Genomic DNA, 26,665 nt, shown 5'->3' on the forward strand with positions numbered 1-26,665 from the left:
TCTTCATAACAATAGCTTAGAACTTATACCGAATAACATTACGTTACATTGTGAGGTGACTTTAAGAATGTATTATTACTATTATTACTGTCCTAGATAATAAGTTGTTTATCGAATGATAAAGAAAACACTATTCTACACACTAAACAAGCTCAGTCTCTGTCGACACATACAAGTTGCTCATGGCCAATCCAACCGGATCGAATACAAAACAAGAATTTCAATTACATCTATATAAAAAAATGTATCGATAATTTTACAATTTAAGTACTATTTACTGTATTAACGTATGAATCCAACTGAACACTTTCACGTAAAATTTCAACTTATTCGACCCGATTTTTGCAATCGTACTCCTCACGAATCGATGTTAAATCTAAAAGTTTGTACCGACTAAATTTGATCGGGCACGAGTAGTCCAATAATTAAACCCCCCTAACGACTCTCAAAGTAAGCCGATAACAAGAACAATCGAATCCGAATAACTAAACGTTCAATGAATTTCTATCGTCATGGTCCTGTATCATAGTAAAACACCAACCGAAACCAGTGGTAAAGATAAGACTATTTCAAATCCCACACGGTTAGAGTAGTCCCAATATTTGACATTTACTTTGAAGATGAAGATGAGAGGATATTATTTATTTACAAGAAAAAAACCCGTATAATCTCTTTCTAACAGTTCATTTTATTTCGGTCGTTTGAGAGTATTTTTCTAATCTCATTAATTATTCACTGACATTTTTATCATGTTCTATCACTTAATCCTTACTTTATCGGGTTCATTATTCTGAATTTTATCTGTCCTTACTATCCTCTCCATTTTCTTTTTCAATACTATACTAACTAGCTACGGATGACTTGTACTCGTTTTAAATTTTATCGTAACTAATAATATATAACACAATGAAAAGAAAATTTAAAAAAATTATACAACAAATTTTATAAAACTACTTATAATAAATTTCAGGAGGAAATAATATTTACTATAACGATATAAAGCACATGATAATTTTTTTTATGACGCATGTAAGACGCTTGTTCTTTATTTATTAAAAATGTATCGGTACAATAAATACTATCACCCCTGATTAAATTTAAATAAAGCAGATTAACTGTTACCAACAACAGGCACTAAACAATAAATGCGAATACTTCTAAACAATTACCTTCTAAAATAATTATCATAACTGAAGCGTAAAATATGCAATCTTATCTATTCTAACATAACAAAGGCAGTGTGACATGCAGTGCAGTGGGCACCGTAACTTCAACGGTTACAGTTTTCATTAAAAAAAAGAAGAAAATACAAGATACAACAAATTACATCTGCCGAGCTGTCGACCTTGACTAAAATATAAATAAATTAACGACCGATTTAACTCACAATTGCGTTTTACTCATACGTAATAAAACGTGTTAAAACACGTTTCCTGTACATACTCGGCAAACCGAATTAGCGGTTCGTTTCCCCAGGTAATTTTCTTAAATCCTTCAACGATGAATTATTATTATTATTTATTACTTCGGGTGACCTGATAGAATTACTGCGCCATATTTATTACGGAAATGACTTGTAGTCTCCAGAACAACAGTTTCTCAGTCCTGTCATTCCACATGACTTCATTTCGCGATTGAAAAGATTTGAACCGACAATAACAAATAATTAAGAGAAGTGAAAAAATAGTAGTAGTGACCGACAAACAATATATATGTTACAATAAAGAAAAAAAACTAGATGTGTCATTCATATTTCATGAGGTTAATCATAATAATAAAAATAATGTGAAAAATAAACACTTAAATTGCACTCCAATCGATTAAAAACACATCACACTATTATTTCAGTGCCAAGCTTACTGGGAAAAGCAAAGAGAAGTTTTTAATTCTCGTTCGAACCGAGCAACTGCAGAATCGGAAATTTTGTAGCTTATCGTCACGTTAAGCCGACTGAATGCAATATAAGGTGGTAAAACATTCAGTCCTACAAGTGAAATAGTAAATGTCATTAATAGCACATTAAGAAAATTTTACCCGTCCTTCGAGTATTTTGCACGCATTACCTTCAACACAAAGATCAGTTACGGACCATTCTACCGTGAATCGATGCGTTATATTTGATACAGGCAATGCGGTAAGAAAGTCCTAGTAAAGCCAGTTGTTTTTACATGGATTTGAATACTAGATCGTGTATACCGGTGTTCTTTGGCGGTTGGGTTTCAATTAACCACACATCTCAGGAATGGTCGAACTGAGAATGTACAAGACTACACTTCATTTACACTCATACATATCATCCTCATTCATCCTCTTAAGAATTATCTAAACGGTAGTTACCGGAGGCTAAACAGGAAAAAAAATGCGGTAAGAAAAAACACACACTTTTAATTTCTGCATACACACCTCAAAATGTAAAAGATTTAATTTAAAAAGCAAGCACAAGAGAAACGATTCTTTATGCAGATTATTTTAAAAGTTAAAAAAATTTAAGAGATGATTAATGAACCGTAACCCCACGTTCAATAATTTAAATAAATTAGGGATCTGAAAAAAATCAATAATAAACGTTAAATGTACTGTAAACGAGTACGTACAAATACGCATTCCTCATTCAAGACACCAGAGTTTCACTCAATCATTCATTTTTATTAGTAGAGATAAAAAAACCTTTAAGAAGCTAGAAAGTATAGTATAAAAAAGGGGGGTAATTGTTAAAAGAAATGCAAAAAACATATTTTTAAAAAAAACCAAATAATTGCTACATATGCCTTCGTTATTTTATCAAGAGTCAAGTACATAATTATTATTTAACAACTCAAAATACTTAATGCTGAAATAGGAGTAAGAATGAAAAACGTGACATCTGGTCGTTTCCACATATTCAATTCTAGTACCTCTTACGATTTTAATAAAAAAATAATTAAACGATCTTAATAAAAAGTAGAACACAGTGAAGTACTAACATTAAAGCCGGCAGTCTAACCTGACAGACGCAGTATTAATAGCGAGTACAATTAAATATTTTATTTAGATAAGAGATAAAAATTATGTAAGTAAACAACAATATGGAGAACCATATTTGTTGATAAAAGCATTAAGAAACAAAAAGTTTTAACTGCTATATTATTAAACGACTAGCACCAAATAAACAAATACACAAAAATTCATATTCAACCCGTATAACACAGTACTGTTTGTGCTTTGTGCTTGCAATCAAAATTAGAAAAAAAAATAGTAATACGATCGATAAATATTTTATTAATAAAAAATATAATCAGGCTCTAATACCAAAATGAAACTGAATTAATAAAAATAATAAAAACATGCGGCAAAATTTCTTGATGAATCGTTGAAACTAAATGATATGATTGCAATATTAAAATGCATCCAAATGAAATTTACCAGTCAAGCCCGATGACCGTTGATAAAAATGGAAGTACAATAAAATGCAACTACGGATAACAAAACTACAAATAAGCTAGATTACTTAACATGAGGTGACATTTACCTCGGTGACGAGAATCTTGGGGTTGAACTGAGCAAGCAGTGGTGGAGCGGCTAATCTCCTAGGCGTAACCACATGTGCGGCGGGAATCGGTCCCGGCGAAGGCGAGCGCACGGGAGTAGGCGCCTGGTATAACGCTTTCAAAGCAGTTAGCCACGACGAACGACGCCCTTTTCTTTGAGTAGAAGGAGATGTCGTCGCACCCGGTTGTAATTTCTTTTGCTGTACCTTTTGTTGTTTTTCTAGTTTCAGTTTCTTTAACTGGCTTTCTACCATAGTCAATTCGTTTAAATGACTTTCTAACATGATAGTCGGATTCTCTAACATGGCGTCTTCATCCGCTTCGGATAACGCTGCGAGCGGCTCGTGTCTGGGCGGATCGATATCTAAAACGTCTGAAGTCTGCGGAATAATTTTGAATCGAGTGTTTTTAACAATTTTAGGGCTGCTCACTTTAGGCGACGGGGGCGGTTCTTCTTTAATATCCAACTCCAAATCCAACGACTTCGTTTCGGCTTTGATTTGTTGAGCTTCATTTTTTGTATCGCCGTCGGAAACAACCGAATCGGTTTTTTTTAGTTGCGAAGGCGGCCGTTTGATCCATTCGTCCCAAGTTTTTGGAGTTAATTTTTTTATTAAAGTCGACGATGGAGAATGCAATTTAACGATCGCTTTAGTATCGCCGGTACTATTACTAGCACCCAATCCTTTGTTTGTTTCGATATTATTAACGGCATATTCCGGATCAATAACGGATAGCGTGACGGCGACCTCAGAACCATTTTCTAATCGATCGGACGGTTCTTTGTGACGACTCTCTTCTAGGTCAGTAGCTTCGCTCACTTTTGTTTGTTTATTCGCATTTACAACTTCGATTTTGTTATCTACGAGTATATTATTGTTTTCCCTATTTTCAATCTCGGCTTTAGAATTGTCATCATTATACCGCAACCGGTCGTTATAATTTTCAATCGTTTTTTCGTTACAATGTTCTTCCATCCCTGAGGGATTACTATTTTCTAAAACTTCCTCGTTACGAACCGAATCCAATTTAATATCGATAGCAGTTTTTACGTCCACAATTTTTCCGCGGTCTTCCCCGACTTTACACTGTTGTTCCTCCACGGAGGAAATATTTTTATTTTCTAGTACCGCCTCGTTACAAATTTTATCGGTTTTTAAACCGATGTTATCGATCGCGTTCTCAATTTTATCACAGTCTCCCTCGATTCTATTTTGCACAAATTCGTCCGCTTGAACACGCGAATCCGGGACACGGTTTTCGTCCGCTGTCGGACGACTGTCTTGTTCTTTTTTCACCATATCAGAATTACCGTTAACAGTACGTACTTCGTCGCTTATATTTATATTAATTACTTCAGTCCTGTCACCTTTTATATCGGTACTTACATCGCACGTTTCCATTTTTATAAAGTCGGCTGAAAAAGTAGCAGACGTTTATCAATCTGGAAGTTCCATACGACTAAATAGCATCACGTACTGGTGACGAGGGACAGAAATTTAATCACAAGCACACACGCACTTAACAGTTTTTAAAGAAAGCTAACGGATCAGGCCGCCCGGGCCTGAACGATTACGACCGAGAAAGCCATTCATCCTTAGGATTAACGAACACACAACGTCAAAACGATGTTTTCGTATCTATTGAAGGGTTACCATAAAATTGGCAACGTTTGTGGCCTTGGTCGGTCCGGTCCTCCCAGTCGTGATAACGCCCCACTCACTCGCTCACTTACAACTCGTTCGTGCGGTTAAACAGCACAACACGTCCGCTCGGTTCACAGCGCGGCACAATACTGACTGAGTACGGCCAGCAGTACCGCGGTGTTGCCTGCTACCGTGCCGTCGAGTAGTCTTGTAAACACCTAATTATAAAGAACGATGGCTATGATGTAAAATAGGCAAACGTCACGCCGCCAAATATCACACAACTAAATACTATTGTTCACCTCCATTTACCTTCACCCTGCAAATATCTAAAGAGAGTAGTATAATTAATGTACTGAAAAACAATAAATATTAATTCCGTTATGTTACTTACGCCGTTCGGCTAAGTAACGATTCGACCAGAAATAGATAACCCTACTCTAATCATCTGACAAAAAATTCCTATAATAAAGCCAATTTATTATCTTAAAAAACACACACACACTTCTAAAAAATACTAAACACGAGAACGACGTCACATTCTGACAGTCCTAACAGATTAATAGCACGCATACGCCTCGCTACATACCAGATAAAGTGTGAGAGTATGTGTGTTTGAAAGAGAGAAAGAAAGAGAGAGAGGTAGAGAGCGAGGACATTACTCTTTACTCAAATATTTATAGTGTAAAAAAAAAATAATTCTGACGATAACAATCCTATTACACCTATATAACACATACAATTAAAAATATACATACATAAGAACTGCATTTACAATTTCTTGAATAAAAAGTTAAAAATAAGAAATCTGCATTATGAGAAGCGCTATAAAAATTTTCAGAGGGATTTTTAAAACAATATGCCATATTTTAGAAAAAATTCAGCTTGTTGATCACCAAGGTTTGCAACTATACAATACGTCATAATTTAACATATCTGTATTATTAATTACTAAATAAAGCAATGCGTTAAATTTTGAGAAAAAATAAAATTTCTTAAAAAGAAAAGATTAACTAACTACATATACTCTTTAAAAAATATTAAAATCTTATTCAAGTAGCTAAAAATACCAATTAACAGGTTTTATAATTATAATATAATTATCATATTTCTTATCATGCATTAACTTAAAAATTATTTGTTAACAATAAAATCTAACAGATTAAAAATGTTTTTAGGATGAAAATAGCAACGCTAGAAACACAACCGGAGATTGATTCCAACCTATAACAACGGTGCCCGACAGGACAGGACACTCTCGGATTGAAAATTAAATCCTACATAGCACTGTAAAGAGAAAATTTATTAACATAAGAATCATTTTTAAAAACACATTAGAAGTTCATTCCAGTTTATCTTGAATAATTTGTGGGGGATCAACTTTTATATTGGGCAAAGGAAAAGACAAAAAAAAATCATAGGACGTTCATGTAAAATTGCATAAACAGAACAACTGAACATTTTATAAAAGAGAATAAATTAATAAAAAGGTATCTAAAAATTCTTCGGTTAAACTCTTACACGATTGCTGAATTTTTTTTTTTTTTTTGTACGGGATGATCTGTTTTAATTATCATGGGTATTGAGAATCTTTTTTTAAATACGACACGAAGATATACAAAGAATTTTAATATCAAATCATGTCCCGGAAAATAGATATATTTTACTCTTTCATTTGCTTTTTATTCAGAGGATAGAACTGATATCAAAGAATTTAAGGGTATACATATTCAAACAAATTTTTTTATGTTTCAATCTTATTTTGGATGGATGAAGTAAAACTTTATGGGCTCGATCGTCAAAATGATATAAATGAATTTTATAATATTCAATTTCAATGTACTTTATTTTTATTTTGTTCACACTTCACCCATTAAATACGCTGCCATCACAAAAATACTTTCTAAAGAATTAAGTTCCCAAATTAATAACAGAAGTAAAATAATTAATTTCAAAAGCAAATGATTAGGCCGGTATGGAGTTTACATAAAGGTTTTCTTTCAACATACGTAAATTATACATAAAATATAATTCCACTAGATATTATAATAATAACACTGTTCACTAGTTACAGGACACGCATATTTGAATTTGAAATTAACTTTCTCATCAATTAAAAAATTAACGACTAAGGAATATTTCAATAATTATCATATTTTTTCATAAAAACAATTAATTATTCCGTAAATAATACATACAAATGCCCTTACATTTACTTATGAGGAAGTTACAAAGGAATTAATCGGGAAAGAATGCTTCAAAAAATATATAGTGTTAAAGTATTGACAAAAAAATTATTTCAATTTAAAATACAGCATTAAAAAAAAATTGTAAAAACATACTCGAGTAATCCGCGCACAGCTATTCCAGCTTTTGAAATTTGTACATGGGCATTATTTGAACGTTTAGGATATTAAATTTATAAATAAAAAAGCAGGTTCATAAAGTTTTAATTAAAAAAGAAAACATACATCCCCCACTACAAACAGGCAAACTGAAAGAGAAAAAACTAATGCAACAATGCATACTTTAACCACTTGCTTTATCCATGCGATTTCAACCACTAATATTCAACAGGTGGACAATGATACAAAGTAATTGATAGTTCATTTTACTAATTTATCATTTCACTAGAGGAAAATTCTTGAATTAACAATTAGCTCTTCGTTTACTTCAAAAACTACCACGAATTTACGTCATAATTATAAAAAAAAGATCATGTGTAAATTAACAAAATTAATTTTTTACAGCCAATGTATAATTTCAGTATCCGTTTTAGTTCTATTTAGTAAAAATAAAACACTGACTACAACTACCAAGATCACGGTCAAATCGCTCTTATAAACAGTGAAGGTCAAGGTGAACTTGTCACTTCGTATCGTGGCGATTTCCATAACTTAAGACTTCAGCGAATGCGACAACAAAACTATAAGAAATTGTTCTGTGAACCAATATATTATTGAGACAAAAAAAAGTCCTAAGTTAAACCTCATAAAAAGGTATCTGCCTGATAAAAGAAAAAAAAATATACAGCCAATATTATTTTAACGGTAAGCTGATGACTCAAGCCTCAAGGCCGGTCTACACTAGATGAATGGACGATAATCAAAAGATTTGTTTAGAACGTTCGGCGTTCCATTTAATAGGATATATATATATATATATATATATATATATATGAATTGCAACTTCAAAGTTGTTTTAGTTCGGGTTCGTTCTTTCAGTGTGGCATCTTAGAAAGCACCCTAACGATAGACGGCTCAAAATTAACTGCAATCACATCAATTACCCGCCGCGAGATAATAAAGTCCATTTGTCCGACTTCCTCTCTTCATATTAGATAAATCACGACTAACATATTTCTTATGTTGAAAAAATACATAGCTGTTGTATTATCCAAATCGTAGGACGTAAGAAACTGATTAAGGTTTTACGGTCATGTAATGGGAAGAAATGGTAAAATTTCTTCCCACATAGCTTGTGTTTAGTTCGTAAAAACATTTGAATATTTTATTTATGTGATGAACATCAAATCTGTTAAACGTTTTTATAACCAAGCCTCTTGTTATCGTGGACATTGCACGTAAAAAATATGTCCATCACGGTTAAATTTTTATAGTAATTAAATAAAAATCGCAAAAAAATTTGAGTACCAAAAATATGGCTTCAGTAAAAAAAAAAAACTGCTGTAATTTTTTAACTTTAACAAATCGATCAAAAACAAAACTACGCAATCGGCAGAAAAACAAAGTGTAAACTCGAGTTTTTTTTCACACTCAATATTTGCGAGGACACTTCATTGATGGTGAATAATAACAATAATAATATTAAATTATGACTAATGATAATAATTATGATGACGTTAACAATACCCAAGTATAGTACAGCATCGATCATAACAGGATATGCAATACCATGTAAATAAATACATACTGTGTACACAACTCACGCGTAACCTACATACATGAAAACTGCAATCATATATACGTACTATTTAAAACTATACAATTATGGAATGCACATATCATTTATTATTAATGAAATGTACAAAGAATTTTACATCATGATATCCCTGAAGCGTACGTGAACCGCTGATGAAAAACACGATATCAGTCATAACGGTCGTAACTCGAGCTGGTACACCCGTACAATGAAAGATGAACCGTCGGCTTTGGAACAGCATTTCGGTCCAAATTGTTAGAAAATTGATTTACAGCTTGATTTGAAAACCAAACACCTTGTTGTTTAAAGAAATTAACGGTACACAATAGCGAAGTAATTCGAAAACCTTACTGGGGTTAATAAAAACAAAATGTAAGAAATTTTGTAATGTCATATAACGGCTGCGTAACACATGCGCGATTTCCAATATATGAAATCTCCCCTTCAAAAATTAAATTGTATATGTTTAAAGTATACAGTTAAATTTCAGCCTTCCGATGCAATGTATAGAAAAAAATATACCTGTCATAGATACCATTAAAATTAGGTGAACTTTCAACGCATTACTTGAAAAGACTAAAATAAATTGTTGCTTCGTGTACAGGTAGTAAATGCATGAGGATATCCAAAAAGCTATCTAAGAAATTCTGTGAGTCCTTCTAAAACTTACATTTGATTTCAGAGAATTTGCACTACTTTCTCAATATTCCTCAGATGATTAACTTTCACCATCACTTGATCTTCTTTACTCTCCCGTTAACATCAGGATAAAACCGTTCGTTTATTTCACAGAATTGTCGGAAATTGAAATGCGTATTAATATTATAATATGAAATTACAGGAAAAAATAGGTCCCTGCATTAGACACCTGAAAAGTTAGGCCAACAAAATTAAGAAATAAACGACAAGCCTTTTAAAAGAAGTTTTGTTTTAAATTTCGCTATTTCAATGATCATAGAAAGACCTACTTCAGATTTTTAAAAAACCATAGCTATAGATCGGGGAAAAACTCGCAAAACCTTCTACAAGAATAAATAAGGATATGTCTTAAAAAACATATCGTTATAAAAGTATATGCAAGTTATATAAGTATATAAGTATAGTTATATAAGTATGTATAAGCAATGAGTCGTATGCAGTTCTTATCTTCCGGCGAATGGGATTGTGACACTAGTTCTCCTACGTTCAAAATTAGTATTATAGTAAATAATGTTACAAAGATGTATTGCCAAGTATATCACGAACTTATCCGATGTTAAAAAATAATTTTTAAACAAATTCTGATGCATTCCTGCAGATAAAACAGCTGTCAAATATCAATGTCGTCTTCGATCCATCATCTTGATGAAGAAGGGGCTTTAAATAGAAAAAGAAAGCGGTTTAAATCATATCGATCGGTCACTAACAAATTTATTCTTTTTAACAAGCTGGCAGATTCAATGGCCTACAATCTGCACTAGTCTTTCCGTATACCTTTAGTGCATCTCCATACCTTACTCCACATAGTACGTCCTCGGGTCTATACAGTAATTATACCTAACTTCTGCTCTCTACTCACATTGTACGTCCATCTTCCTTCTACTGGATTTTCTGCTCTATCTTCAACAGGAATTTCATAATTATCCAGGGAAATCGTAAAAGTTCTTCGGTAGCTCCATATCTGGAATTTTTTCAATCTTTTTTGTTCTTTTGTACGTAAATTCCACGTATTAGACTTATAAATTCTCCATCATAAAGGTTTTCAGTAATTTTTCCCCGTAAATTATTGATTGCGATAAATATAACGCTAAATAAATTAATAGAAGGAAAACTAAACATTATAAAAAGAATTAAATATTTTACAAATAAATAAAGCGAAAACAACCGTAGCCCAACACAAAAAATAGATAACAGAAAACATTATAACTGGGAAATATCAATAAATTTAAAGCGAAGAATGCAACAATATTTTAAATTGTAATAACATACTCGTATCAACTGGACTTTGAACCAGGCAATACATTTATTCTAGCTTCACAGTAACATATATACATTGAACACACCCCCCCTCAACACACACAAATTAAATAAAGATAACATTCGTTCAGTACCAATGTTGTTTTTTTCCGATAATATTACGGCGTTCTGAATATTATAATCTTTAATAAAAATTATTGATAGGAAAAACAAATTCGAGATAATAAATGAGTTCAAGTCCCTCAATTAAACAACTTACAACACAGAGAGCTAGCTTCTTTCTCATCATCATTATTATTACTATTATTACAGCATTAAATTATTTCATCAGACAGTAATATTTATGTAAATGAAATAAATTTGTTTGCGTTGAACGAAGAGTTTATTGTAGAATGAAGAAGATGATTATGATGAACGACGGAAGGGCGGACAGCTCATGTTTGGTGGGGTGACAGCAAGATAGATAACGATACGAGGACAATGAAGAGAAAGAGAGAAACAGTGAAACGTAAGGACAAGCGAACATTGCAGAAACAAAACAATAAAAATGGGACAAAGAAATACAAAAACATTTCATAACTATACAACTTAATTAACCGATATAATGTACAACCCAATTTCGAAAAAAAATTTTGTTGATCGTCCAAAAAATTATTTATTTGCTTCTAATTAAAGCAGTCATAAATTGTCTACTTTATCCCTTTGATAAATCGCTACTGAAAAATAAATAAATAAATTTCTCTAAAATATGTTGTGTGTAGCCGGTTGATAATTATCGATCAAATAGTCAAGGGAGGGATATAGTGCAATATATCTCTTCAGCAATTTAGGAAATGAAAACAATAAAATATTCCACCAACAAAAAGAACTGAATGAGCAAAAAAAATTTCCGATATAACTTTTTTTTATGTCATTTCCGCTGCTAAGGTCGAATTTTATCGAACCGTTTAATAATCATAAATATATAAAGGGTGTATGTATCAAGAAGTTCTCCCAGAACTTAAAATCGAATAAAGTAGGTCCCAGGAACCATATCTGAAGTAGTTTTTGAGAAATCTAGGCTGAAAACCAATAAATTGGGGTAAAATTTCGACGTTCTATTGTATCCTTTGACGAATTGTTAAACGGGTAATAAATATATAAAACTTTTTTTAAAAAAACTTGTAGAGAATTTATTTGTGAACAAAATGGTTTAACATAAGTGAATAAAACAAAGAAGACTTAGAAAGATTGGAACTCTACTTAAACAGTACATTAGACGACCAAAGTGTACCAAATACGAAGTACAAAGTGTACGACCAAACACGTACCAGTTTATAATAATGTTCAAAAATAAGCCCGCCATTTTCAACAAATTATTTGACAAGCTTCTGTACTGCTTTTGTTGCTCTTTTTAGTTCGTCAGTGCAGTCCTTAAAATGCTCAGACGCATCCGTAATGCGAACAATTAATTCCGCACGAGAATGTTGTATACAATATTTTTCATCCATCCCGAGACGCAAAAATCTAAAGGTGTTAGATCAAGCGATCTTTGTGGCCAGGAATGTGGACTTCCACAACCGATCCATTTCTCAGGGAAATGACGATTTAAGAGAGTGGAAACGGTACAAGGGATGTGGGGAGACGCGCCATCGTGCTGGAAGTATACTTTGCGTCTCAGCGCTAGAGGAATATCTTCAACCAAATGCAGTAACTCATTTTGAAGAAAGTGCAAGTAATAGACCTCAGCATTTAAGCGGCCAGGTAATATAAACGGTCCAAACAGCTTCAGCTGATTGTGAAAAAGGATGCACCATACATAGACGCTAAATCGGTGTGAAAATTACCTTCCATGGGGATGTGCTTCTGCCCATGTAAGCTAATTGCGTAAATTGTTGACGCCATCTGAGTGAAATTTTCCTTGTCGGTAAACAAAACAAACTTGTAGAGTTGTCGATTTGTATTCCACCAGATGCAGAACTCCAAGCTAAGCGGACCGTATCCTGGGTGTAAACGTTGAAATGACTGTCTATGAGAAGGATAACATTTGTTTTAAGAGTTCTCCATAACATCAAATGCGAAATTCCGATCCGCATAGAAAGACGTCGTGTACTGCCGCCTAGACTGTAATGAACTGCTTCTCTAATAATTTAATCATTAACAGCGTAGTGATGGTCAGATCGTTCGTAGCTGGCATGAATACTAGGTAGTGACACTGTTTCACGATCATTGCGAAAAGTCGCGCTAATTGTTTTGGGATCTGGAATGCTGCGATTAGGAAAACTTATTTCATATTCTACTGAGCAACTGTAGAATTATTATTAACATACCGAAAATAAATACCATATCAGCGTATTCCTCTGTTGTAAATAAGTACGGAATCACTTCAATCATTACTTGGCAAACCGATCACGTTCTAAGTAATTAGAGTGCATTTATTACTTTTGTTTTGTACTTGTTTACTTTCATGCGATAGTTCTTGCGTAGGACTTCATATGCCATTCATTGTTTCTTCTAAATCCTTTTTACTCTCGGCTAGAATTACTATATCATCAGCAAATCGTAGCATATTTATCTTTGCACCTTGTACTCTCCGAATCTAAATTGTTCTTTAACATCATTAACTGCTAGTTCCATGTAAAGATTAAAAAGTAACGGGGATAGGGAACATCCTTGTCGGACTCCCTTTCTCATTACCGCTTCTTTCTTATGTTCTTCAATTATTACTATTGCTGTTTGGTTCCTATAAATGTTAGCAATTGTTCTTCTATCTCTGTATTTGAACCCTAATTTTTTTAAAATGCAGAACATTTTATTAGAGTCTACGTTATCGAATGCCTTTGCTAGGTCAATAAATGCCAAGTAAGTTGGTTTTTTTTAATCTTCCTTCTACTATTAATCTGATGCCTAAAATTGCTTCCCTTGTCCCTATACTTTTCCTGAAACCAAATTTGTCTTCTCCTAACACTTCTTCCACTCTCCTCTCAATTCTTCTGTATAGAATTCTAGTTAAGAATTTTGATGCGTGACTTGTTAAACTAATTGTTCTGTACTCTTCACATTTATCTGCCTCTGCTTTCTTTGGTATCATGACTATAACACTTTTTTTGAAGTCTGACGGAACTTCCCTTTTTCAAAAATATTACACACCAGTTTGTATAATCTATCAATCGCTTCCTCACCTGCACTGCGCTGTTATTCTACAGCTATTCCTTCTATTCCAGGAGCCTTTCTGCCATTTAAATCTTTTAAAGTTCTCTTAAATTCAGATTTCAGTATTGTTTCTCCCATTTTATCCTCTTCAACTTCCTCTTCTTCGTCTATAACACCATTTTCTAATTCATTTCCTCCGTATAACTCTTCAACATATTCCACCCACCTATTGGCCTTACCTTTCGTATTATAAATCGGTGTACCATCTTTCTTCAACACATTATTAGATTTTAATTTATGTGCCCCAAAATTTTCCTTAACTTTCCTGCATGCTCCGTCTATTTTACCAATGTTCATTTGTTTGCACATTGGAATGTCATATGAAACAATATCAGAAGTTATTAATGAAATAAAATTTTATGTACTTTTCATTTAGAAAAAATGTGTAATGTAATTTAATGGGCGTACAAGCAAGTGATGTGGTGTCCATATTCATTAAATACGTAACTTTCTAATAAATATAGTAATGTACTGTTACTAAATAATAATTCGATTTTTTCTAACTTTCCGTTGTTTTATTCAACTTATCTTACACCAATCTGTTCAGGATTAATTCTCTACACGGTCTGTTCAAAAGTTTTATGTGTTTATTACCCATTTAAAAATTTTATAGTATATAAAAGGATACAATAAAATGTCAGGGGTTTTTACCCTAATTTATTGGTTTTCACACTCAAAAAATACTGCAGATACGGTACTGGGACCTATTTTATTTCATTCTACAGGTAAAAAAACCATAAGAAATCTTTAATTCTGCTTCTTGATTAACGTTCTAAAACTTGGGTGAACTTTTTCTATTATTTCACAAGCAGTTTATGAAGTAGGTTTTGAAAAATGCTGGTAATTATAAACAATATAGTCAGAAAATACTTCAATATTACTTTAAACGACTTTGAAAATACTTAAATACTTGAAAGTATTCGGTTTAAAAAAAATATTGAACAAAGATTTTAAATTCAGCATATTATCACCCGAAATTTCATAATTTATCGGTAAAAACATAAAATAAAATACAAAATAGATAAATAATAAAGTAGCTGTATCAAATACGACATCGAAGTATGTTTTTCTGAAAATGTCCCTTAAAAGTAACAAAAATAATGTTTAAAAGAGAACTTTCCGAATCTCCTTAAAGTAATAATTGCATTACATAAACTTCAAGTTATTAATACAGAATAAATAGTGATACGTAAATTTATTTAAGCCCATGTTTATAAATACAAAAATTTTGAAAACAGACGTCAAAATCTAATTACATGTAGATGAAATGTGCGTAACGGAATTTCCACTAATAAAGTTTGGCTCTGTTTATCTGGAGAAAGGAATCCCTCGTATGTTGCACGTATGCAATGTTTAATATCAATCAGTATCGACAGAATTTTAAGCGTTCATAACTCTTTTCAATAATTAAATCGTTAAGAAATCAACTGAAAATAAAACAAAATGAGTTCAATTAAGAATGTCATTTTAACCCGCAGATATTTTAGAAAAACGTTACAAAATAATGAAATGGAACCGAGTACAGACTTCACTAATTATTGTTACTCCAAATTAAAACCGTGGAGCATTAATTCACTTTATAAAGGGAGGATCAGTTAGGAGATAGCTACGCGGGTCATTACCACAAGTTCGTTTAATAAATGAACTCTACCGTTTATATTAAAAAACTTCAACTGCGAATATAAATTACCAAAAAAGAAAAAGAAAACAATAAAAACGTACGAGAATATGAATCAAACGTTCATTATTCATTTAGTTATTTCGAACCTTTCACGAAATCTTAACAAATTAATACAATCAGATCAAAATAATGATATTATGTATATATAGATTAGGCCTATAATCCAGTGATTTAAAAATAACGCTACTGTCATTTGAAAAAGTAACTAACTGTAACATATCTAGCACTAAGTCAAAGAGCAAATCGTTATAAATAAATACAATAAGTAACGTAACAAATATCAGAATGAAAATCGTGTTAAAGGATTAAAAATTAAAAGTCATTAACAGCTCAAACACGTAAGGATATGAAACAACCTTCAAGAAGAAAAAGACATCGATCAATGCCACCTGCACATCAATCTGTAAAGAAACGGTAAGCCAAACTACAAGCAACCTTCAGAACTAAGTTACGAAAAAACTAACAAGAAAGGTTTGTGTACACAAACCGTACTCAACTCTTCAATGTCTAAAATGTACACCGCAAGGATAAGCTAACTGAAACTTACTAAAATAGACAATAATTAAATATTACAAAAGGACATCATTCTGACAACAAAGAATTCCCGTACAAATAAAAAAAAAAACTCCAAATAATAATAATAGGTCAACAGATTTTAAACACGACTACAGAAGCTAACTTTCATAGTATTTGAACAGACTTAAAATTTAATTCTGTTTCAGAAATAAAATTAGAAATTCTTTACCATTACGACCACTTATATGAATAAAAACAAACAAAAACTTAGGTCTATCACCAAAACTAGTAAAAAACTACAAAAATACGTATTAGCCCACATGAAAAAGATAATCTCTAATGGTGCGTTTGTCTGACAGCTAATCTTCTTTAGTCACACGTCATTTATATTCATTTTAAGTCCTAAATATCAGCTACCATCCCTTGCAACATGATAATGCAGTCAGAATTATAGACGGACTAAGTTATCATACTCGTAAAATATCATTTTAAAAGTATGTATCTCTAACAATTAAGAAGATTTAAAAGTCAACCTGTTACCATAATCAGGAAAAACTGCTTCATATACGACATTCTTTTTCTTAAAAAAGCTACCTAAATTTCAAACGCCTAATGCCACATATATTTTACTGTACATAAAATTTAAAGATTAAAGGACCATCAGATCTCTTATATAAAAAATAAAATTAACGCATAATATATAGATGGACAAATATTTTAATGGCCATTTTTTTTACATTTCTACACTGCGTGATCTCAAAATTAAGAGAAAATTTAGGATCGTTTTTAAAGGATGGCAATACGTTTTGTATGAAATGAAGCGAAACTGTTAAATTTTTAAGATTTCAATAAAAGCAATATTAAGGTGACCTCTCTTTATAAATCATGAGACCTTTTCAATGGTGATGGGGCTAGAATGCTCAGTGATACAGAGTTACTGGAGCGAAGGTGCAACCACATCGGAGATACCTGTTGAGGGCCAGACTAAGGAATGATTCTTGAAAAAGGGCAGCAGCTTTCAGTAGTTGTTAAGGGCGTAAGGACAGAACTACTTAAACGACAATATTAACATCACTCAATCTCTTCTGAGTACTGCGCATCTGAAAGCAGTGGAAAACTACAGCTGGTTTTTCCCAAGAAAATGCAGCTCTCTACATTTTCCAGTAAAAAAGATGGAAGAGCCTTGCGTGGTAAAATACTCCAGAGGTAAACTAGTCCCACATTGGGATCTCCGGAAGAGGGAACTACCACAAAAGGGGTCGCCAGAAAATTAAAAAGTAACATTCTACGAGTCGGAGCGTGAAATATTAGAACTCTAAAAAAGGTTGGTAGGTGAGAAAATTTAACGAGGGGAATGGATGATAAATGGAGATGTAGTAGGAATTAGCGAGATTCGGTGAGAGGAGGAAAACTACTTTTGGTCAGGTGATTTTAGAATAGTTAACTCGGCTTCAAATAATTTGCAAGCAGGAGTAGGTTTCGTTATTAACTAGAAGATACGGAAGAGAGTAGAGTATTTCAAACTGCATGGCGATAGAATCATTGTAATAAGAATAAAATCAAAACCTAAACCGACAAAGATCGTTAACGTCTGTATGCCTACAAGTGCCCATGACGATGATGAGGTAGAGTGTGTATACGAAGAAACTGACAAAGCAATTAAATAAATAAAAGTGGATGAAAATTTAATAATAGTAGGAGATTGGAATGCAAGCATTGGAAAAGGCAAGGAAAACTATAGTGGGTGAATACGGGCTGGGCAAAAGGAATGAAAGAAGGGACCGATTTACAGAGTTTTACACGAAGTATAATTTAGTACCTGCCAACACCCATTTTAAATCATAATCGAAGAATATATAAATGGGAAAGTCCAGGTGATACTACTAGGTATCAGATAGATTATTCGATTACCCTGGAGTACACATTCATAGCGACCATAATTTAGTGATAATGAAATGCATATTAGGGTTTAAAAACCTGAAGAAACGGTGTCACATGAATCGGTGGAATTTAGAGAAGCTTGGGGAAGAGGTAAAGAAGATTTTTGAGGAGTAACATCGCAAAAGGTCTAAATAAAAAAGATAAGGTAGAAAATATAGAAGAATGGGAAAATGTTAAATAGGAAATTCTTATATCAGCAGAACGAACTCTGGCGGAACAAAGAGAACTGGTAGAAAATCTTGGATATCACATTAAATATTGTAGCTGATGGATGAACAAAGAAAGTATAAGAATGCTAGCGATGAAGAAGGTAAAAGGAACTATCGACAGTTAAGAAATACTGTAAACAAAAAGTGGAAATTGGCGAAAGAGTGAATTAAAGAAAAGTATTCAGAAGTGGAAAGTGGAATTATCATTGGTAAAAATAGACGGAGAATACAGAAAAGTTAAGGAAACTTTTGTGGTACGTAAGTTAAACTCTAATAATGTGTTAAAGATGGTACACCGACTTATAAGAAAAGGATGATAGGTGGGTGGAATATATTGAAGAGTTATACAGAGGAAATAAATTAGAAACTGGTGTTACAGAAGAAGAAGAGGAAGTCGAAGAGGATGAAAAGGGAGAAACAATATTATGTGAACTTAAGAGAGCATTAAAAGATTTGAATGGCAGAAAGGCTCCTGGAATAAACAGAAAACCTGCATAATTACTGCGCAGTGCAGGTGAGAAAGCGATAGATAGATTATACAAACTGGTGTGTAATATTTACGAAAAAGGGGAAGTTCCATCAGACTTCAAGAAGAGTGTTATAGTAATGATACCAAAGAAAGCACGAGCAGATAAATGTGAAGAACACAGAACAATTAGCTTAACTACTCATGCATCAAAAATCTTAACTAGAATTCTGTACTGAAGAATTGAGAGGAGAGTGGAAGAAGTGTAAGAAAGACCAATTTGGTTTCAGGAAACGTATAGGGACTAGGGAAGCAATTTTAGGGCTCAATTAATAAATTAATAGCAGAAAGAAGATTAAAGAAAAACAAACCAACATACTTGCCATTTTAGACCTAGAAATGACATTCGATAACGTAGACTAGAATAAAATGTTCAGCATTTAAAATACAGAGATAGAAGAACAATTGCTAACATTTATAAGAACCAAATAGCAACAGTAATAATTGAAGAACATAAGAAAAAAGACGTAATAAAAAAGGCTGAGAGTAAAAATGATTTAGAAGGAACAATGAACGGCATGGATGAAGTCCTACGCAAGAACTATCGCATGAAAATAAACAAGAACAAAACGAAAGTAACGAAATGTAGTAGAAATAACAAAGATGGACCACTGAATGTAAAAACAGAAAAAGAAAAGATTATAGAGTTTTGTTATTTGGGAAGTAGAATTACTAAAGATGGACGAAGCAGGAGCGACATAAAATGCCGAATAGCACAGGCGAAACGAGCCTTCAGTCAGAAATATAATTTGTTTATATCAAAAATTAATTTAAACGTCAGGAAAACATTTTTGAAGGTATATGTTTGGAGCATAGCTTTATATGGAAGTGAAACTTGGGTGAGTACTAGGAGTACCTGAGAAGAAAAGATAGAAGCTTTTGAAATATGGTGCTATAGGAGAACGTTAATAATCAGATAGGTGGATAAAGTGGCAAATGAAGAGGTATTACAGCAAATTGATGAAGAAAGAAGCATTTGGAAAAATATAGTTAAAAGAAGAGACAGACTTATAGGACACATATTAAGGCATCCTGGAATAGTCGCTTTAATATTGGAGGGACACGTAGATGGGAAAAATTGTGCAGCCAGGCAACTTTTGGAATATGTGAAACAAATTTTTAGAGATGTAGGATGTGTAGGAAGTATATCGAAATGAAACGACTGGCACTACATAGGGAATCTTGGAGAGCTGCATCAAACCAGTCAAATGACTGAAGAAGAAGAAATTAACAAACAAAATGGAATTATGCGTTATCAAAATAGAGTAAAATATAACTACTTACATGTTTCAATAATTAACATATTTTATAACAGGTAAAACAGACGTCTTAAGGAAAATATTTGTTTATTTTTTTTCAATTTAATCATCGAGGCGAGAAGTATGAAGTGAACTAAATAAACCGTACACAGTCATCATCTTAATATCAAAACTCTTCAATGATAATTTTTTAGAATCATGCCGTCTGCTGACTGACTATTTGGAGCGCTTCCGGTCTATAAATAGGTCGCTACACGTTGCCAATACTTATTTAAACGTATAGAAACACGGAAATTATGAATCGATATGTTGTCTACGCTACTGTAGGCTAAGGAGAAACAGCTATATTTTACTCATAATTCTTGACTTGAATACCTCAATTCATAGCTACGAACTGACGGCAGGAAAACGGATGATCAAAACACCCTTCGAAATGGTAAATTACATTCCTAAGCTATAATTTAAATTGTATCCTTAATACTTATTAAATCATTCCAACTGACAATAAGTAGTTTAAAAACTGATATTTTTCGCCTTCATTCTCTTGACCTTTTCTTTATTTTTCCTGTTTAGCCTCCGGGAATTACCGTTCAGATATTAGTTCAGAGGATGAATGAGGATGATATGTATGAGTGTAGTCTTGTAGTCTCAGTTCGACCATTCCTGAGATGTGTGCTTAATTGAAACCCAACCACCAAAGAACACCGGTATCCACGATCTAGTATTCACATCCGTGGAAAAATAACTGACTTTACTAAGACTTGAAAGCTGGAACTCTCGACTTTAAAATCAGCTGATTTAGGAAGACGCGTTCACCACTAGACAAACCCGGTAGATTTCATTATCTTGACCAGTTTGATACTAAATTCTTCCGTTCAGATGTAAATCTTTTAATTTTAATGTAACTGTTGCCTCATGCAACAGCTACTTTTATTTAATTTTAATTTACTGCTTTAAATATTTTGTATGCCTTTAAATTTCTCTTTACAGTTTTGAATAAATAAATTTCCTCAGGAAATATTTCTGGCTTGACTTTTCCTAAGAAAAAAGAATTACTTCATTTATTATTTGTTATTTCGAATTTATTATTTCTTCAAGAGGTTTCTCTTCTAATCCTAACTTAAAACAAGTCGAATGATCTTCATTAAACATAAAAACTCGCATATAGAAGCTAGTAACATCCTCAACTATTTGTTTCTTATTTATCATTTTTATGTTCTTCTACATGTCACTCTATCACCAAATTAAACAACCTGAAAGACGTTGCAAAGAGACAGTTCGCCTCTTTACAATATTCTGGCTCATATTTTCTCCCTTCTACAAGTTTCGAATCTTTAACATCCTACGGTATAAACACAATTCAAATGCCTCAATTTTTACCTTGTTTTTCCTGTGTCCCACATTTACTACCGTAGTAGTGCATTTTATATTCCACAGTTTCAGGAATATTTTTATAATTCCAGATCTATATTTGATACTAGCAGATTTCTTTTCTGAATCAAAACCTCTTCTTCTCCTTGCTTTTATCAATCATTTTATGTCTGCATTACTTCGTCGAACGTTTGTTATACTTAACTCATCAAAATATTCTCACTTTAAAATATTTTGTCCCTCATTACTCAACTTTATGTCACACGTTTTATTTTGTAACCTTTCTATTATTACTCATTTTTATTTTTAAACCGAACTTCCCTCAAAGCAAAATTACTTCTAGAAAAAATTTTGAGTTTTACTTCAAAATGAATTTAATATTTATAAAAACACAAATTTTAACATCTATCCACACTATATTTCAAAAATCTATAATTTTACGTTAAAGAAATAACGACGTTCGTATTATGAAAGGTCATTATAAAAATTACCAATAATGTAACGTTATGAAATCGTCTCTTCAATACTTGTTTACAAACAAGGCTGTTGGATAGAAAAAAATCGAGGTCCTTCCTGTTAATATTAAGGTCAAGGAATCCTATTTACTAATAATTATAATTTACACAGAACTATCACACTGCTGCCCAAAATTCATTAGAACGTGAAATAATAATAATAATAATAGCAGTAGTAACAAAAAAGAATTTAACAATAGAAATTTTTAATTAAAAATGTTACATCATTTTATTTAACTGAAGCAAATAGTTAGGTAATCAAGCAATAATTTGAGACTAGAAAAAAGCACTAGTAACAAATACGAAAAAAAAATGGATACAGAAAGTTAACATAAATAAATTAGTCAAGTATTAATTAAACAGGAATAGGAAACCACTTCAATTCTCACTTTCCCCTTACATAGAATGTTTGTTATTATTAAAAATAGCTGTGTCGAGTCGAGAATGAGTAGTGTATCGTTACCAACCTGATTTTATTTTTTACCAAAAAGTAAAAAAAATTACTTTTCCTTTTTAAAAATACTACCAGTTCTTATTCCAGATAAATAAATAAAACAGACTCTGTTAGAAGTCAAATTAGACGAGGATAGTGGCAAACAACGTACCCCTCCTTATACTCCACGGTTCATTTTTATTCCTACCACTCAAATCTTGTTTTGCACATCCAACAACACGAGCTTAATCGCTCCTGTGATATATATATTTGAAATAAATTTAAGCTCAATCTATGCCCCGGTACAATATCTGAATGAACTTCCAATTTAACTATTTTTCATTTAAATTAAGCTCGCCAAAGGAGCACAATCTTGACAATTATAATCGAGAAAAAATAATCCAGAAATGGAATAAATTATTATGCAAATGTCTTAAAAATAAATAATTTCAGGATATGTCCAACTTTTGAAAATGAAAAAAAAAGAATCACAAAAACATAGGTGCAGAAATTCGATCCACTGTTTTCGTGCTACGGTTAGCAAAAACTTTTATCCCGATTTATACTCTAAAATGAGGCTTCATTGAAATTCTACGGACACTAACAGAATAAACATTTACGGTTAGAAAAACTCATTCCAGAACTGTGTCACTAACAGTATTCATGAAAACTTTTAATACACAGTTTAAACTTTTGAGTCGAATACATTATTTTATGACTACATTAAATCGATTTTCTTAAACTGCAAATAAACAAATAAAATGTAATAATAGGATTTTTAGAGATTTTAATTCCGAGAAAATTACTTTACTAAACCCAAATGACAACGAATAAAATTATATGACATTAGACTTGATTTTAATAAAAACATATCAGAACCTGAAAGCAACGGGAATGTGCTTGTAAATATTTTTTCCAAATAAAATATATTTCCCAAAACGCAAAAAAAATAACTTCTCAAATTATCTTCATTTCTTCGCGATACAGCTACGCCTACATATAAAAAGAAAAAAATACCAGCGTCTATTAAAATCAGAATTAAAATAAAGCTTATGAGTGGCGGGCCTTATGTTTTTATATTCCTTAACGTTAATTTATGCGCATGCGTGCTGTACTAGTTTCACTTAAAATTTTAACAAGTAATCTACGAATAGGATATTAATTTATTTTAGAATTGTTCCAATACATAATTTCATTCCTTGTCCTCTACATTCTAAAATATCCTAAGATAAAATTTAACACGATTATTACAACAACAAAAAAAACCCCGACTCCTAATCAGGAAAATGTACCATTAGAAAAGTAGTTTCATACGCGCAAGTAGTTTTTAGAAGATCGCTTAACCAATATATCCTCTAATTGATCTGTTATATATTAATTCTACCTCTCGAGTAAATTCCTAAGCTATTATGGGGGAAGAGCGCAGAAAATGTTGATTTGCAAAATAAAATGACTTGATTCTTTTTCTCGCTACAATATAATTAAATTTAGCAAAAATCTAACGGAACAATTAACAGCGACTTTTTTTTAATGTATATTACAGGCCTGTACATACACATTAGTAATCAATCGCTTTCTTTTATTAAATTAATACGTAAAGCTTTAACCTACTTTTCATTACAAATCATTATGACAACCACAAATCGATCTATTTAAATTCCATTGTGCTAAAAACAATGCAATGACTAGACAATATCAATAAAATTCAACTGAACAACTAAGTACCACGTCGCTGCTACGTGTACTACTTGTAAACATGATATTAACTATACACACAAACATATGAACGTATCGTAAATAAAAAATAATAATACTGAAAATTGCATATGGTAATTTCATAAAGACCTAAGTTTTCACGAGTTAACATTTAAAGAAATTGTTTTTAAAATAAAAAGCAACAGATAAACAAAACAGAGATATACTTTATATCATTAAATTTTAATTAATATATAAAGAGGTTATCATTTTTGTTTTCTTCTGTTGATTTAATAGGCGACATATGAATTTAAGATAACCACTAATATAACAGTAGTGAAATGATTAAAAAAACTTTTTGATTTAATTTACTGCAGGGCAATTGAAAAAAATTATACATATAATGTAAGTAAGTAATAGATAATTTTTAAGTAGCAACCGTGTTATAATTGGAAAAACGTACTGATCAATGAAAAAAAAACCTATTCTCGAGCAAATTTATTTTGCAGTGAATGCTGAAGTACAGAATATAAAAATGAAAATTATCTTTGTTTTAAAGTATTATTGTTATTATTACTGCTTCTATCAATCTTGCCAACTTTTACACACAAAAAAAACCTGTATGAAACGAGGAATGATATTGTAAACATTACTGTTTTTATAATTATGTATCTATTTTTCAAAAAACCAAAGGATCTAATAAAATTAACTATTTGAAAAGGAATGATGGTGATGATAGTACATAGAAGTAAAGGAATATTATTAAACAGTAATCATTAATCTGTATATATATGTAATACTCAAAGTTTTATAAATTCATACACATAAATTAAAGTGTTAGTGTTCCAGTAACAGTATGAATTACATACATGTTTCAATGAACTCATTCCCATCCTGGCCGCCGACACCATTACGGGAAAAACAATCCGTCTTGAAACCATTTAATATGTACTAACACTATCGGGTATTATTTTTAAATTTTTAAACAAGAAAGTATACCGATAAAACATAAAACAGAAAGTCACATGTTCGTCCTGTCACAAATCACATAAAAAATATTTTGCTACTATAAAAATAATGTAGAGGAACGTCTACAACAAAATATACATAAATATATATAATAAAATGTGTTCAACACTTCAAGAATGCGGATGTATATTTTCTAATTCCCTGGAAAGTTATCAAAAAAAAACCGGACATGTGACAATTATATCTCCAATTAAAGAAATTACATTCACTTTTCCGCAACCCGGCAAAATCGTTAAACGTAGACTCGATATAATGATTATAAATAACATTGACGTAATGCCCCCAGTTATAAGTAGGTTTATATGAGATAATTAACAAACGTTTAGAAATTTAAGGCTTCTAGATATTTTTCATAAAAACGGTACGGTATGTACGCATAGGATAAATTGTTCATTACAACTGGGAGGCACCTTCACGATAAACAATGGAGCAACACTAATTGCACAGTAATATTTTATAAATAAAGAGCACGTAAAATATTCAAACCAACAGTGTAAAAAAACATGAATACACAATTAATATTTGTTTTATTAAAACAAATAGAAAACAAACCTTCTTTTCTGGTTGTGTTTTAAATGTACTGCTTCGTATTATTTCAAACCTACTTTTTTTATGTTAAAATAACATAACAAAAAGAAATTGCGTAACTTTCTGGTGAATATTTAATAAATCTAATGAGATATTTTTAAAACTGGCAGAACAGTGTTATCACTTAATTGTGCAGACAATACACTACGACAACGACAAACATGACTCAATGTAAAATCTTGTTTTAAAACACAACAAATGAAAACTAAATTTTAAATAAATAATTTATCACAAAATGCAAACTATTTTCAAAATTAACAGCAACTACTAACAAGAAAACTTCAACAAAATTTAATAAAATAAAAAAAAAATCTATTAGTAAAAATAGAAAAAATTATTGGGCAACAGATACCAAAAAAGCAAGACAAGATTTAATTTTTCCTGTTAGGTTGACGATCTACAAAGTATGGCAGAAAATAGTTTTATAGAGAGAAGCGGAACCTCACTTCAATTGAAATTTCAAAAATACATTTTTAACAAAAAAAAAAAATGTTACAAATTTTCAAGTTGCTTCATGAACTTGGCATTATTGATGATGAAATATAAGCAAATGCTAGAAATTAATTTTAGATTACAAGAGAACTCAAACCAGACAACACGCAATTTTTTTTCATGCTACACAGATTCTGATACGGAAGC

At 31.7% G+C, this 26,665-nt stretch overlaps 1 protein-coding gene across 27 annotated transcripts in view; it reads right to left on the reverse strand.

Annotated features, from left to right (window-relative positions):
• LOC142318879 (serine/threonine-protein kinase MARK2-like) overlaps positions 1-26,665 on the reverse strand; it is a 385,326-nt gene that overhangs the window by 226,465 nt on the left and 132,196 nt on the right. For 3 of the 27 annotated variants that reach the window (XM_075355471.1, XM_075355476.1, XM_075355469.1), the window contains exon 1: positions 3,509-5,409. The exons of 13 other annotated variants lie outside the window; for them this stretch is intronic. In XM_075355471.1, coding sequence (XP_075211586.1) covers positions 3,509-4,930 — 1,422 coding nt within the window. In that variant the 5' untranslated portion in view covers positions 4,931-5,409. Of the gene's footprint in view, positions 1-3,508; positions 5,415-26,665 lie in introns of those variants that run through there. 11 more of the 27 variants (XM_075355500.1, XM_075355474.1, XM_075355470.1 and 8 more) reach the window with 7 other exon arrangements.

This window comes from Lycorma delicatula, chromosome 2, assembly GCF_047948215.1.
Source record: "Lycorma delicatula isolate Av1 chromosome 2, ASM4794821v1, whole genome shotgun sequence".
NCBI classification, from domain to species: Eukaryota; Metazoa; Arthropoda; class Insecta; order Hemiptera; family Fulgoridae; genus Lycorma; species Lycorma delicatula.